This window comes from Gavia stellata, chromosome 3 (assembly GCF_030936135.1).
Source record: "Gavia stellata isolate bGavSte3 chromosome 3, bGavSte3.hap2, whole genome shotgun sequence".
NCBI classification, from domain to species: Eukaryota; Metazoa; Chordata; class Aves; order Gaviiformes; family Gaviidae; genus Gavia; species Gavia stellata.
Window position 1 is genome coordinate 29,887,535 of NC_082596.1, and position 16,712 is coordinate 29,904,246.

At 38.9% G+C, this 16,712-nt stretch overlaps 1 protein-coding gene across 1 annotated transcript in view; it reads left to right on the forward strand.

Moving 5' to 3' along the window:
- Window positions 1-2,766: 2,766 nt before the first annotated feature.
- CNGB3 (cyclic nucleotide gated channel subunit beta 3) overlaps window positions 2,767-16,712 on the forward strand; it is a 69,278-nt gene continuing 55,332 nt past the window's right edge. The window contains exons 1-2 of the mRNA XM_059815616.1: window positions 2,767-2,874; window positions 5,567-5,642. Of these exons, the coding sequence (XP_059671599.1) occupies window positions 2,767-2,874; window positions 5,567-5,642 (184 nt within the window). The remainder of the gene's footprint in view (window positions 2,875-5,566; window positions 5,643-16,712) is intronic.

Sequence of the window (16,712 nt, forward strand, 5' to 3'; positions counted from 1 at the left end):
ATCTTACACTGTGCAGAGGAAAAAATAAGTGCTAAATTCAGCTTCTGTCTGACTACTATTAGAGAGCTCTAAAGAAAGATGTACTACTTAGCTGTCAAGATCCTCGAATCATGGAGAGAAACTGAAGAAAGATACCTATGAAAAATACCTGCACATTACATTTTGCATAGTGGGAAGATCTGAATAGAAGTGAAACTCAGGCTTTGATCTTTTTAACATGCTATACCTGATTTAATACAAAAATAAAAACTTCAGATGATACCTATTGATCTGTACAGTCAAACAAATGGAGCAACTGACACTGCCTGTTGAGGAATGCAAAGCAGTCCTTGTTCACTCTATGCCTGTTAAATACACTGGTACTTAAATCTGGGCTCACAGGGCTTCAAGCATTTTCTAACAAGTACCAGGCAAAAAAAACCCCAATCAACCAAACAAAAAAAAAACCCAGACAAACACCTCCAAGTACAGTCCTGAAGAAAGGCATCTCTTCTCATTAGCAACTGTTGTAATTATTCAGAAAAAGACATCATGCTTCCTTTTGTATATTCTTATGATTTGAGAAGTACTGTACTCTTTAATACAGCTTCAAATGGGGTGGTGGAAAAGAGTCCTGCTAATTGTTTTAGCAGTGATTACAAATCAAGTGAACATACGGCATTTAAATTACCTCAGTTTCTAAGACACCTGCTATGTTTCATGGAGAAGAAGCTCTTGCTCCAGTTTAGAACATAAGATCCAGTCTGCAAGTGCCCTGTTTCAAGTTTACTTTTGGATTTAAAAAAAATCTCTCAAAGAAAAATACTATCAGAAGTTGGAAAGCCGATGCATATGCCAAATTTTTAAATAAAGGAGCAACATTTCCTTGAAGGAATAAAATGGGAAAGGGGGTACATCATTAATAAATACAGGATGTACTCCACCTGTATCTAGAGAATGTATGAGACAGGCTTGAAATCCCTGTACCCTGTAGGGTTAACCATAAATACAGCACATAGTAAGCACTGGTCAAAGCCAACATACCTAAGAAGCTAGCTGGATACAGGCTATCTGCTTTGCTGCTGCGCTCTTAATCTTCTTACTTAAGAGTGCATCATGATATTAAATTAACTGAAGTGCTTTTAGCATGTTCAGAGCCTGACAAAAATAACTAAATAACCATAGCACATGGAAGAGAAATTAAATATTGAAGCAGATTAATCATCTCACCAGGGTCAGGAGGTGGACTTGCACCTCCATTGGTATCAAAATATTATGTTTGTTATGGTCTGCTTATTATTTACAAAATCACATCATATGAAGGGATTTCAAACATTTATTTAATTACTCACAGTCCAAACCAGTATAACATTCATTAACTGCAGATGTCAATAGTTATTAACACGTTCCCAAAGGCACTTTCCTTTTAATGTCTGCTACATTCCTTTTGCATGCCTTTTAATTATAAATTAAAACCAGCATAAACACTATAATAAAAAAAAATAATTAAAACATGTTATTGCTTGGCATTTTTTAAAAGACAAATGCACATAATTTTGCAGAAATTAAGTGATACACGTATTTTCCTTTAATAAATGCTATATATTTTCATTGTATTAGGCTTTATGCACAACTTTTTACCATTTTTAATAAACAAGGAACAAAATTACCTATTCTAAAAAATTTTAATAATGAAACATTTCTTTTTTATAATGAGAAAACAGTTGCTCTCAAAAAGGCTCAGTCTGCAGGTATAGTTTGTATGTGGCAATTGATTAAAGTTTCCTGCATTAGCCAATTTAAAACTAACTTGTTTTCTTGGATTTCTTCTGAGATTCTTCTGGTATGAGCTGATGTGAAAAGAGCATGGAGGCAGAATTTCACATCCAAAAGAAAAGAAGCTACCTATTATCCAGACCTGCATAAATAAATGAAAATACTTCAGATAGTAATTTATAATTTAGTCATTCAAACATTAAGCTTAAACACAGACAGAAGCATTTGCAAGAATTGCATTGCTTTTAAAGTAAACCAGAACACAGACCTTAATAAAAAGGGAGGTTCCAACCTCTTGCTGCATCTAACAACTATGAAATCATGAATGTGGAGGGGTTCCCTGTTACAAGACTGAAGTCTGGCCAAGTCACTGACTTATAAGATCTGCCTCATAAGTGTCAATGTAGGAAAAACGCTTCCAGACAAACTAATGAAAATTGGTGGCTCATTCTTACGGATACTACTATGGTAGAATAAGGATTAGAAACCATTCTTGCCAGACAATAGAAGGCCCAAGGAGGCGGCCATTGGGATATTTTCGATACTTCAATATAATTGTTAAATATGTAATTATGGAAATACCTCAAAGGAGTAGGTTTCTGCATTTCTTGATGCCTTGACGACCAACATAAATCAATTATAAGCTGTTAGCTCAAATTCAGAGCTTAAAGTGAAGGCATAGACTTGTAATAAATAAAGTGGAATTAAAGACAAGAAGAAACAATTAAGTTGTAAAGATCCTTGTTAACAGGGTTGAATCAACGTGGCACCAGAGGTATTTGAAATTGAGTTTTACCTATAAACTAAAAGTACCTATAAAACAAAAGTGCTAATGGTGAGAAAAAGCCATCACTGAAACAGACTGTGCAAGGAATTTCTTTAAGGCATTAATCAGACCTAAACCTGATTAAGTGTCTAATTGGCTTAATTACTGATGGCAAGACAACATGTGCGATATACCTCTTTGTGGTAAAAGAGTTACAGAGTCTTCAGGAGAGTTGAATGGGCAAGATGTTTAAAAAACTAAAAGCGGTCTTTTCTAGAGCAAAATTATCACCTGAGGAAGCAGACTGCAAGAATGAAGGTATCCCTCCACCACCCAAGGCATCTACAAGCCAGGTATAGTTTTTATTGTTTAGTATAGACCCAGTAATATTACCTTTTGTTTCGAAATTATTTATGTAAGTAAATTCCAAAGGTTAGCTTCTCAAATATACTTATTGCGCACAGTATCAATCTTTATTTAGCAGAATCAGATAAATGCCTTTATTTCCCTCCTCTATCCCACCTTTTCTTTATGAAGAAAAGATAGATTTCCTTCTTTTGCAAGTTGCTTTCCAAATAGGGCTAATCTGAAATAGTACAAGCTTATGAGAAGTCTTGATCAACATTGCAAACGGAGAATTAGAAATACTGGTATGGCTACTTTTGATGTGTTGATGTATTCCTCTTCATCTTGTTTCCTGCTGGCAGAAAATGTCAGTATATCCTTTCTGAATATTGGAATGGTATACAGGTAGCTTCCTGATAAGCGTTGGAAAGGTAAAGTAATTTGGTAGCTTTTTTAAGAATTGTTCTATTTGGCTTGTTTTTACTAATATAACTCCGGTTTGAAAATACAGTACGTCATATTAGTCTACAGTCTGTATTTTTTATTTAGTAGTTCTTTACTGTAAAAGTTAACTCATTCTTTTAATTTTAATTAATGGACTATTTTAAAATGTGACAGAAGGATAGATACTCCTTCACTTGTTACCTTTAATTTTTATCTTTTCCCAATAATGTCCTAGAGAGTGTTTTGGGTTTTTTTCAGCTTGACATAATCAAAACTTTACAAGGCAAAATGGCAACAATTTAGGGTTTCACCAAATAATTAGGAAAGTGAAATGAGTTCTAAAGTATCAGCCTGAGCTATTAATCTGAATTCATGCTTAATGGAACACTGAAACTCTACCATTATAAAGCTAATTTTAACTAAGCAGTGTCTTTTAACACATTCACAACAGTTGAGCATATACAAAGACTCTGACTTAACTTCTGGGAGCCTTGATTTACATGTACAAGAGTTCTGCAGATTTTACAGTTTTAAGTAAAACTGATAGAAACATAAATGTTCATAAGACTGAATCATTTCCTAGAACTGATGTTTTTCCGAAGCTCATAGGTTTGTACAACCTCAAGAAGAGATGCAGTTTAATCCAGCCCAACTGCAACTCAAATTTGATTTATCATTACTATAAAAGTGCAAAAAAATTTTTTTTTGATGAACAGGCATATCCATACTGCCATCCACACAAAATGGCAAAAATGTTTATGTTCAACAAACTTCATATACTGTAGATCTGCAGGCAAAGTATTGTTCATGCTTCTTTTAAAGTTCTGCACATCAGTTTTCTTGGGTCAATAAAACATTGTCTTGAAAGAAGAAAAATCCTGAATCTCAACAGCTGACTTCTGTGCAGCCTGATACCTCACTTGGCAAACTGCTCTAGGAAAAAATATATGTTTAGATTTTCCTGGAGACATGGATTACTCTTTTCACCGGAATAATTCCATACGTCAGCGCAACACTCAGATCATATCACCATCAGCCTCCACTATTACAGATACTGTTAAGATGGAGACAGATGAATGGGTCAAGGATTAACAAATTTTCTGCCTGCAAGGAGATGCCATCTAAAGAGAAAAGAAGAAATGTACATAGTATCTGGTAACTGTAGAGCACTGTTCTCACATTAATATTCTTACACTATTAGGAGGAAACCTTGAGCAAAGAAAACAACCTTTACCACAAAACAACATGCAAGTACCTCTAGTGTCCACAGATATTGATTCGGCCTTGAATTTTCATTTATATATAATATCTAATTTAATTATATTTCTATATATATGTATATTAGAACTTCAGTGCTAGATTCTCTGAATAAAAGCAGACAGGAAAAAACAAATACTTTCATAGAAAAAGACAAACCCCAAATTAATCTCAGAAACTCAAACAAAGAGAAGGTCATTGAGTTTCAAGAGGGTGAGGGGAAAAAAGTGCGTGAAGACCTGAAATCTCCTAAAGCAAAATAATTTTTCATATGCTTTTACTATCTAACATCTTTCTCTATTAATCAGCATGATAAACACCAGGCAAATTCATTCTTTCTGGGATAACAAATGCTCATGGGCTTGATTAGCGCTACACTGTTACATAGTACTGTGAACACCTAAGACTCCCCATGCACTTCTCACTCCCTCCTCCAAGGGCCACTCTGCCAAAGCCAAGATGAACCAAGGCAGAGGCACATGAGGACTTGGTTCATGGATCTAAACCAGAAAGTGTGGGAGGAAGTTAATTTTTTTAGTGAAAGTTGCTACTCTCTCTGTATTTTGTAAAGATTGAGAACTGTCATTGTCGTAAGGTAGCTCAAATCATACCAGGTCTAATAGCCCAGCAGAAGGTTTAGGCAGAAGAATAACTAATTCAGAGATGCCGACTGGCTTGTGAGTGGCAGCATGGAACAAGTCAGCCTTGACAACATGAAGGAGGCTCTGGGAGCATGCAGCAGCAAAAGTCCAGGCTAAGTAACCGGGTTTGCCCAGGGAAGGTGTGAGGACATCATTTTTTTATTTCAGCATACAAGTTCTTTTGTGAACCTGTCTGGAAAGTCTTGTCCAAGAACACACAGAGAATACCCAGGAATAAAGATCAGTGTGTGTCAACTTGGTTAATCAAATTCTTAGGAGAATATTGCAGACATCAAACCATCCTTATCATTCTTAACAAAGAGCATCTACAGTTTCTAATCCTGTTTATTTTTTTAAGGGTGAAAATAAAAAAACTGATGAACCACAGAAAGCAGAGGCCAATAAGAAATCAGAACCTGTACCAAAGCAACAAGGTCAGTAATAAGCTATTTATGAGTATTCAAAGATTATCTAGACAAAATATATGTACACTATATAGGGCTGTAAATAAAATTGTTCTTCTTCTAAATGCTCAGCCAGGTGCTGATCTTGTTTTTTATTTGTGGACGAAATTAAGAACTCTGAATTCCCATTGAGCCCAAACCAATGATTTGTTACGGAAATACGAGCACTATCCAACAATAATAAAAGGCAACAAGCTTTCAAGCACACAGTCCCTTCATGAGCTTGTCCACTTTAATCAGCTAGTCTAACAAAATCTATTTTCTTTTACTGTAAGTTGTCTTCTTAGAAACCTTACTTTAAAATAAAAGTATGTAGTAGCTTAAGAAAGAAAACGGCATATTTTCAATGTATATTTTGGGTATATTTCTCATATGTATTAAAAAACTACAAAGACAAGACAGACTTTAAACTGACATTCAAATCTTTCATTGAACAGCCATTTAAAACTTTTTCAAAATGAGCAAACAAACAAATAATTAAGACAAAGCAATGCCATTAAAAAATATTTGCCATCACTATTCAGAAGACATCCAGGATTAGAACAAAGGAATACAGAACTCAGGGCAGTAATACAAGGTAATTATTTGCCTAAGCAGCTGGTTGCCAAAAACAGTGGCAGCTGGCCATGGCTATTCTGCCCCGCTCTTTCCCCACCTCCCAATAGCCAGGCCTATTTTGCTTATACCCAATCCAGAATGACTGCTGCAGCAACTACCAAAATAAAGGCTCAGGATGTGTGAAGCAACAACTATTGCTGGGCCATGTCCCCTCTTCCCTCCCTCACAGCATCAGCGGTGCAGCCCTTCCTTTCCTTTTCCATCCTCCAGTACTGGAGAAAGACACCAAGTCCAGTTTTCCTGTCACCTCATGCTTTGTCTTTGGGAGAACAATTCAGGTTCATTTCACTGGAGCAACAATGCAAAGGCTGAGGAACATCCAGCTTTCTGTGATAAAGATGACTTAAGGAGAGAGGAGCAACTAGAAAAAGACTCCAAGGGAACTTGCATAATCCTTACTTGCACTTTGTGTAATCGTAACAAGTATTACAATTCCTTTCCTCATATAATGAAACTTTAAACAAAGTCCATTTGATGCAATTATCTTGTTATATAATGGCTGTAGCACTAAATCAAGGGAAAACAAAATCTGACATGAATTAACTGTAGCAATAAGCCAACAATGGAAAAAATAAAATGAGATATTTTGACGGGTTTTAGCAACATTAAATCACAGATGTTATCCCATGGCAGAATGAAGTATCATTATAGAAATTTTTTTTTGTTTTCATCCAAAATCTGATCTAATTTTACAGGTTAATGTAAGTCATGAATCTATATGTTGGGATAATAAACTACTTTTTTTTCCCCCTTCTAAAATATAAAATAAGTGGTGGCATAGAAACAACTGCCTCATCATTTATTTTAGGAAAATATAATAACCCAGTTAAGCTCCATGTTTGTTTGGGGCTTTTTTAAATCCATAGTTTTCTGGAAGACTGCTTCAAGTCTCATTTTCAAACAGCCACAAGACAGTTTCTCCTTTTGCATGTGGGTATTAATGAGTTAGATAGACAACAGCTATACAAGCCAGAGAACTTACACAGGCACCACACCTCAGGAGAAGCTTATGAATTTCAGCACCCTGTACGTAAGTCCTCACCATCTGAGGAACTCCATTAACTGTGGGCAGAAAAGCAAGGCTGGTCTCAAGCAGTTCACAGGAAGGTCTAGATAAAGACTCCTGCAAAACTTGGTGAACTTTCTATCAGACCTAAAATCATGTGGACAGCTGTTACAAGAAGAAAATAAGAATATCTGTGGGTAAGCAAAGGACAAGAAACCAGAGAAAGCATTTTGCGGTGTATGTGCAAATTTGGAGAGAATTATTAAAAGCACAGCCAGGGTTCAACCAACACTAGTTAAGGGAGATCAGTTAAATGGAGAAGTTAAAACTAGTTAGAAAAAAACCTTTCCAAGATCTCTCATTAGTTTCTCTGTTATAACCAGAATAAAATAGACCAGTAAAGCCTCCAATCAGAGTCCCATTTTGCAGCTCCATAGTCCTGAAACACAAACCAACAGACTGAGCAGAGCTTATCTTCATCCCCTTCTTCTCACATGGCCAAAACCAGCCATCACCTTCTTCCGTTCTCCTAGCACTTCACAAGGCAGCACAGTGTTCCCAGCACAAATGAAAACTCAGCAGGAGGCATAACTGGAGCCCGTTTGGTTAACACTTGGCCACTTATATCACTCAGCAACACCTGGTACATTTGGCTTCTTTGTTGGCTACTCATTGCCTCATCTCCACCTCCTCAGTTGCCCTCTGTCTCTCTAGCTTGCTTTGTGATTAATTCTCTGCATAATTAGTTCACGCTGTAATTAATTCTCTGTGCTTAGACAGTTTGTTCCATAATGGACTCTTTTTTTAATTTATTCCCTGCATTTCTTTATGTACTTAACGAAGTGTGATTCACCTAATTACAGGTTCTCCATGATATTGAATCCAATTGCTATTCTTTATGTATTTATCACCTCCCTTAACTGACTGGCTATACAAATGCTTCACTTGTTTTACACACTGTTGTTCAATAGCTCTGTTGGTGGTTATGCTATTTAGAAGGCCACATGCAGCCTCCACCTGCTAGCTAGTATCAGCATTATAATTCTCTGTATCACAATTTCTTTCGTCCTCCTAGCAGACCCCTCCAGTATGATTCTTTCCATCTCATCCCTTTTCTTTCCCTTTCTCTAAACACTCTCAGCACCATATTTAAGTACTGCTCTTCTGAAGTCTGTCCCCATCTCCTTCTCACTTTTCCCTCGCTAGAAACTGGCCTGTTTCCAATATTCTGGTTTTTGGTCTTCTTACTTCTACCAAATCAACAAGTATCTCAAAGATTTTTTCCAGATTCACAGACATATTTATGCAGCTTTTACTAAAGTCCATATTGACATGGTTGTATTCTTGGTAGGACCTGAGTGAGAAAGCTAGACTAAAACTGTCATAGGCATTTCTATACATGCTACAATTGCACCTCTGGATCATAAATTAGACAGAACCTCCCATCTGGGAGATTACCATGTTGATTTTCAGTGATATTTAGTACCTTCAAAGCCTATGTATTGGGTTTGCGTGGCAGCGCTTGGTAGCAGGGGGGGCTACAGGGGTGGCTTCTGTGAGAAGCTGCTAGAAGCTTCTCCTATGTCTGATAGAGCCAATGCCAGCCGACTCCAAGACGGATCTGCCACTGGCTAAGGCTGAGCTAATCAGCAACAGTGGTAGCGCCTCTGTGATAACATATTTAAGAAGGGCTGAAAAACCAGGAAGAGGCAGCCGGAGAAGAGAGGAGTGAGAATATGTGAGAGAAACAACTCTGCAGACACCAAGGTCAGTGAAGAAGGAGGGGGAGGAGAGGCTCCAGGCGCCGGAGCAGAGATTCCCCTGCAGCCCGTGGTGAAGACCATGGTGAAGCAGGTTGTCCCCCTGCAGCCCATGGAGGTCCACGGTGGAGCAGATATCCACCTGCAGCCCATGGAGGACCCCACGCTGGAGCAGGTGGATGCCTGAAGGAGGCTGTGATCCTGTGGGAAGCCCATGCTGGAGCAGGCTCCCGGCAGAACCTGTGGAGCCGTGGAGAGAGGAGCCCACGCTGGAGCAGGTTTGCTGGCAGGACTTGCGATCCCGAGGGGGACCCACGCTGGAGCAGTCTGTTCCTGAAGGACTGCACCCCGTGGAACGGACCCATGCTGGAGCAGTTCGTGAAGAACTGCAGCCCGTGGGAAGAACCCACGTTGGAGAAGTTCGTGGAGAACTGTCTCCTGTGGGAGGGACCCCACGCTGGAGCAGGGGAAGAGTGTGAGGAGGAAGGAGCGGCAGAAACAACGTGTGATGAACTGACCGCAACCCCCATTTCCCGTCCCCCTGCGCCGCTCGGGGGGAGAGGTAGAAAATCGGGAGTGAAGTTGAGCCCAGGAAGAAGGGAGGGGTGGGGGGAAGGTGTTGTTTTTTTAAGATTTGGTTTTACTTCTCATTATCCTACTCTGATTTTGATTGGTAATAAATTAAACTAATTTCCCCAAGTTAAGTCTGTTTTGCCCATGATGGTAATTGGTGAGGGATCTCCCTATGTCCTTATCTCGACCTACAAGCCTTTTCTTCATATTTTCTCTCTCCTGTCCAGCTGAGGAAGGGGAGTGAGTGAGCAGCTGTGTGGTGATTAGTCCGGCTGGGCTTAAACCACGACAGTCTAGATGCTTTGGAAAGTACCCAGAGGATATGCAAAAGCTTATATATCTGCTCACAAATTGAATGCAAGTGCCATTCTACAGCGCATGAGATTTTGGTGCTTTTAACAGAGTCAGAAAATCTATATCCTAAGTGAGAAGCCCAGACAGAGTGAAAAAAAAACCAACCAACCAACCAAGAATTTTAATCAGCATCCCTGAATGTGTAGCACCTCAAAAGAAGAGCTGCTCAAAAGGAACTTCACTCCAGACTCTCTGCCAGCGAGTACACTTCTGTTTAGGTACTCGAGGAACATTCAATTTCCACTAAATTTTTAACTAAAAAAAGGAAAGCAGCAGAAGCTGCTGATAGTTGCCACCTTTCATATATTAGCCTAGCTCTTTTACCTCCACTCTTCTATAATAAGGGATTTCAAACCCGTATGTTTCGCATTCCACTACAGTTCCCTAACTACCCACATAAAGTCAGGACTAGAGAGATGTGGGAGGAATTTCTGTGGCCTTCCTAATTGCTGGGCCATCGTGCAGAAAAGAACGCAAAAACCTGTGAAGTCTGAGAAGATAGAGTACAACACAGAGCCTGGAACTGACCTAGAAGTTAACTGAAACACTGACATTGTAGGAGGAATGAAGAACTTCGATTTCAGCATGTATTTATATTACATTATTGAATCTTTAAAAAAAGGAAAAAATAATTCTCACAATGGGTATTTGACCTTATCGCAAATAAACAAGGCCCAGAGCCAAGATTTCCTCTTGTCAGAGGAAAGCTTTGATCACTAGCTTCTATATAAAAGATGGTCACTCCCTCTTCTTGTAGGTAGAAGTAAAGCAGATATATTTATTGAGGGTACCAAAATCCCGTTGCTGTGAAACCCTGGCTAATTTCTGCTTGTTAGGCACCAACTAACTATGTGGACTACAACTGAGTTATAAGCCCCTGAGAAGGGAGATTTGAATTAAATGTGAAATTTCACAGCTAAAATCTGCCTTTGGCCTGTTATGAATCTGACTCTTAAGCTGCTTTACAAAACCTGTCCCCTAGCACCTCAAAATCCAGAGTTAAATAAGTGGTTTGTATTTCAAAAAATATAAATCAAGAACAGCATTTTGATATAATATGCTGAAGCTCAGTGAACCAAACCTGTCAATACAAAAAGACTTTTAAATAATAATCTTATTCCTTGTCTTCTTATCCTTTATACTCTTCACTGGCACTCAGTCAACAGGCAGCTATTATTCCCATAAAATGTATTTTTTAAAGATTACCAAGAACTTGAATATGTTTAATCAGCTTGCTTCCACTCCTGCTGATATGAAGCCTTTTAATTCCTTTCAGATCTTCATTTTTCACATGAGTGACAGAGCTAAATGCTAGGAAAACAAACCCAGCTTCTTCATACAATCTTTCTTTCTTTACATGGAAAATAAACCTTTGTAATACTTTTGTTAGCCACAGAAGTTGAGGGTTGAGTTAAGATAGACCTACTTACTGATGGTTTTACATCAGCCCCACTGATTTCTGAACTGTTTTCCCCTGCACAGAGCATTTGTCCAAAAAAATTTTGCTTGGAAGGTCACAAAGGTGTATATTTTGTAATGTCAGAGCAGAAGTCTCTTCTCTCGTTTGTCCATAGGTTTCCTGTGTGTTTATTTTTCTTGACATCTTCGTGACCCTATAGCTATCTTTCAAATATTTACGGACATAGCTCAAGAACACCTCTGTGAGGCAAGGACAATCAGGCAAATTATTAACTTTGTCAAAAGTATCCCAGGAAGTTTATAGATCAGTTCTCTCATTCCCATTCTACTGCTTCAAATGCAAAGTCAGTCTTTACTCCTGCTATTTAAGAGAACCTGCTCTCTATGTTATTTGGCAGGTGATAATGTTTAAGAGCCTATCTGAGACTGCTAACCTATTTTGAAACTTTTAATAGTTTTCAAAAAGAGTAAATTACAAAAAAAAATGGTTTTAAGTGCTTAAAATTATGTTTCTAAGGTATATATGTCACCGAGATAGCTAAAAAACAGATTACTCAAACATTAGCCACTCTGCCTCCTACTAACAGGCTCTACCCGTGTCTTTACACAGTGTTTCCCATTTCAAAAAATGCTGTCTAAACTCAAGCATTTCCATGCACTGTTAAAATTGCCAGCATTGTTGTTTGTATATTAACTAAAATAGTTTTATCATATGAGTACAAACACTAAGCTTTTTAGGCAATAATTAAATATACATATTCAACAGAAAAAAGATAAAGTATTCCTTTATCTTTGGCTTTTTCTCTCCCGTGACTAATTCTCTTCTGTGTTTCTGCTAAATATTGAGAAGCTGATCAAGGCAATTCAGGCCAATCAGATTTTCAGGACTTTTTTCTTTACAAAAGAACAACATTAAATGTTCTTTAAATAAAGTTTGCCTACATTAGCCCTGGTAATAAGCATCAGAACTGAGTGTTAAGGTTTGCAATTGTATTACATACATAGCAAGCCAATTAACTATATTTAGTACGACGCTATCATTGTGAGATAATATAGTATTTTTTAAGCATCTGTTTATTTTAAAATGGTTACATTTTTGTAAAAGTCACTAAGAAGTTAGCAGTAGAAGAAAGTATTTGACAATATATTTAATTAATATTAAATGCACACTATGCTAGGGTGTTGTGATGGAAATACTGCTTCCACCAAACAAAAATATACAAATGAGTCAATATTTTGTAAATGGTCTGTAAAACAATATATTGTGCATTGAAAATGAAGTAAGACTATGTCAGACAATGACCACGTTGCGCTAAAATGTGCTTTTGTACAGCCAAAAGAAGCAGCCCAGGGAACTCTTCACTTTTTATATGAGGACAAGTAACTGCTAGCCATTAAAAGTTCTGGCTTCACATATGCCAAACCAGTTCAGAAAGGGAGGGGAAGCATAGATAAGATGCTGGTCAGACTTGCTAGTACAAGGCAATGGAGCTGGCTGGGAATTCTGGGGAAGAAAGTCTTCCCTTTCTGAAGTATGGCAAAAAAAAAGCACTTTTTCTGTTCTGTACTCAGGAATACATTTAACTGCTACTATCTAGCTGCTGACATTTATTCATATCTTTATCTCTAAAAACTAATCTTTTATTTGACATCTTGTTTATCTTCATTTTTTGCAATAAGGATAATACATTTGTGATTATAAGAGGCCAATTACGGCTATGGAATGTGTACATGTACATAACTGATCCAAGAAATAGAACACTTAAAGCCAGCCTAGTGACTGAGAGATTTATGTTTTATCACTTTCTGGAAGAAAGTCGCAGAATCACAGAATCACAGAATCACAGAATCACTAAGGTTGGAAAAGACCTGTAAGATCATCAACTCCAACCTTAAAAAAAAAACAAAAAAAACCCCCACAAACAACAACAAACCACAACACACCAAAAACCAACCCACCCAACACCACACAGCACCATGCCCATCAAGCCACAAGTCCCTTCAGATTGGCTGACTGCTCCAGAGGCACACCTCCTGATGCTGAATAACCAGTAAGGCTGGTGATCTCCACAGCACAAAGTGCTTTCTTTCCTGTCCCTAAGCCTCCTGCTGCTGTTTGCATGGATAGAAGTAGGGGTCAGATAGTAGAGAAGAGCCTGCTCGCTGAGGCAATCTCTTCCCTTGCTCTGAACAGCAGGCGGGCAGCTCAGCACCTTGGTCTCCACATTGACCTTTGGAGGGAATAAGAGGAAGGAGCTGTCCTAGCCAGGCTGGGGAGGTCGTAATTGCCTTTTGAAAATCTAGACCTTTTGAAGAACACCAGTAACAGCAGGAATAGGACTGGGAAGTAGAATAAATTATGAATTAGTGTAAAATGACTGAATTAATCTGCCCTTCCGTTTGCTAAGTACTTACTACGTTAGGAAATAGCATTTTATGCTCTAGTGGTGGAAGGATCATGATCATATTCATGGCCATGGGATGACACTTATGTCAGTGGATCCAGGAGGTTTTCGAGTCCTTTGCTGACATTGCCTATTGACAGAAGAGAAGTCAGCAACACCTCTGTGGAGCTAGGCCTATGACAGAGATTTTTGCATCCACCAATACTTACGTACGCTTAGGACTGAAGGCTTTAGAAGAATCAAAAGTATTATGGCAAGAATAACAACTCTGCAGTGCTGTGTCTTGGCATTGACAAATCTGCCTATACCAACAGCTTTCTCTGTGGAAAAAGGTCCTTAGGACTAATGCCTACAGTTTTAGGACACTGTGTACAGTGCTAAATTTTAGAAACATGACAGTGGAGTTGGTCCTACATGAGCAAGTTTAAACCAAAACCAACTTTACCAGCTCTTTCAATATTATGCTTAACCTCACAATATTCTGCTTTTTGCAAAGCCTGAATTTCTGGTTTCATGTTATTATTACACAGTTCTAATAAAAACCCCAACAGTCAGCCTTTGAGTTGCAGAGGAAAAAAACCCTAAATTATCAATCAAAAAGGCTTAAAACTTATAGATAAGTACGAAGTATTCTCTTTTTTGCTCTACTGCAAAAACGGGAAATACTCTGCTACAGGCTGTTCTGCAAATGTGTGTGTGTATGTGTGGCAGTAAGAAACCAAATGAATTTGGAAAGACGGTCAAGGGTCTCTGTCCAAAATTGTGAAGTGAAAATTGAAGATAAAAACTGCTTTATGTAAACATGAACAAGGGAGCTGAGCAGCCTCAGAATAAGTCGGATATACTCCTCCAACATGCAGAGATCTTCTGGCTACTCTAACCTAATCCTGCAATACTGTTCCAATGTTGTTTTACTGGAAGCTTGAAAATAGGGGACAAGAACAAACAATGAAGGTTTAATAATACTAACATTCAACTGGGAGCATCGTCAACCTGACTAAAATAACACAGGTAAAAGACTGACATCCCATCAATAGCCTTTTTTTATTACTTTTTTGCCTGGCCTATGTCTTTCCTGGAAGAACAAAGACCTGTGGAAAATGAGAAAAATCTGAAAGACTAAGAGAGGGAAACAAATTGGTCTTGTAACCGGCATCTCGTTCCTTGCTCCTTGCTATCCTAGGCAGATGACTGGTGTGATGAGGTTTCAGTGGACCTCTCAATTTAACCAGCTACCTTTTTTTGAAGGATTCCATTAAGCAGTGTTTTGACCACAAATTTATACTTCCACAACTGGTGCTTTTCCCTTCCGTCTTAAAATAGAACGAACAACACTTATCACAACTCAATTTTAAATTATATTATTCTTATGGGGAGGCCAAATGATCTAGAATACATAGACACCAGTGGGCTGCATTCCTCAGCTCCCACTACTAATACTTTGGCAGCTTTACCAACCTATATTCCAATATAATGGGAATGGAAAGAATTTAGAAAAACTCAAATCCCTTATTTTGTCGAATAACCATGAATCTATCTGTTTTGAAAATTGCTTTAGATGTTGGTGCCTTGGCATAAGTCTGCCTCCTTTTTCTCACTCATGATTTCTTTACCGTGACCAAAGTTATGTAAAGCCAATAGAAAATTTCTTTGTCATCCTTAAGCCTTGCCATCTACCTGATGTATCATTATTCATTGTAGAAACCAACTGTTGTACTCTAAATGTTCCCTAAAATGACTTCCACATTGTTCTTAAAGGCATTCCTTTGGGGCTGGTCTCATAAGTCAAAAGAGTATGAGCTAGACTTAAACAATGAAGAGTGACTAGGGTTTTTTAAATGTGACTACACAATTGTGCCCTCACAGTTTCACACAGAAAGAAACAACTAAAACATGACACAGAGCTGGCAGTGGTGCTAGGCCATGATATCCTAATCCTAATACAAATAAGCCCCGTGCTGGTCCTGGAGATTTATGAACTCTAAAAACTTGTGGAAGTCTGGAATATTCATGGGATTACAGTGTTTTCCATCAGTCTAAGTCCAGTCAGCATTTAATGGCTGGTGTGGGTTCACACTTCAGACTGAATACCCTGAGAGGATCTAGCAGTCTGAGAAGCCATTATCCTTCTGCAATGGGATGCTTACGTGCAAGTGCCATATTTTTTTACTTTGTGGTCTTCCCTTCCCATACACATGTTGTCATTCCAGACATAGATTATCTTACTCAGGAGTCTGTTACTCTAAACAGTGTGTCTACACTGGCATTTTATTTCAGATGAAGAATTCCCTTCTGAAGCAAATCTCCTGATTGTCCTCCACTGTGCTCTGTTTTTTCACCAAAACACCTCTAGGGATGCATGACTGGATTCCTTTAGAATTGTATTGGGTTTGTGTGGCAAGGTTTTGCTAGCAGGGGGGCTACAGGGGTGGCTTCTGTGAGAAGCTGCTAGAAGCTTCCCCTGTGTCCGATAGAACCAATGCCAGCCAGCTCCAAGATGGACCCGCCGCTGGCCAAGGCAGAGCCCATCAGCGATGGTGGTAGTGCCTCTGGGATAACAGATTTAAGAAAGGGGAAAAACTGCTGTGGAACAGCAGCTGGGAGAGAGGAGTGAAAATATGTGAGAGAAACAACTCTGCAGACACCAAGGTCAGTGAAGAAGGAGGGGGAGGAGGTGTTCCAGGCGCCGGAGCAGAGATTCCCCTGCAGCCCATGGTGAAGACCCTGGTGAGGCAGGCTGTCCCCCTGCAGCCCATGGAGGTCCACGGTGGAGCAGATATCCACCTGCAACCCATGGAGGACCCCATGCTGGAGCAGGCTCCTGGCATGACCTGTGGACCTGTGAAGAGAGGAGCCCACACTGGAGCAGTTTGCTGGCAGGACTTGTGACCCCGTGGGGGACCCA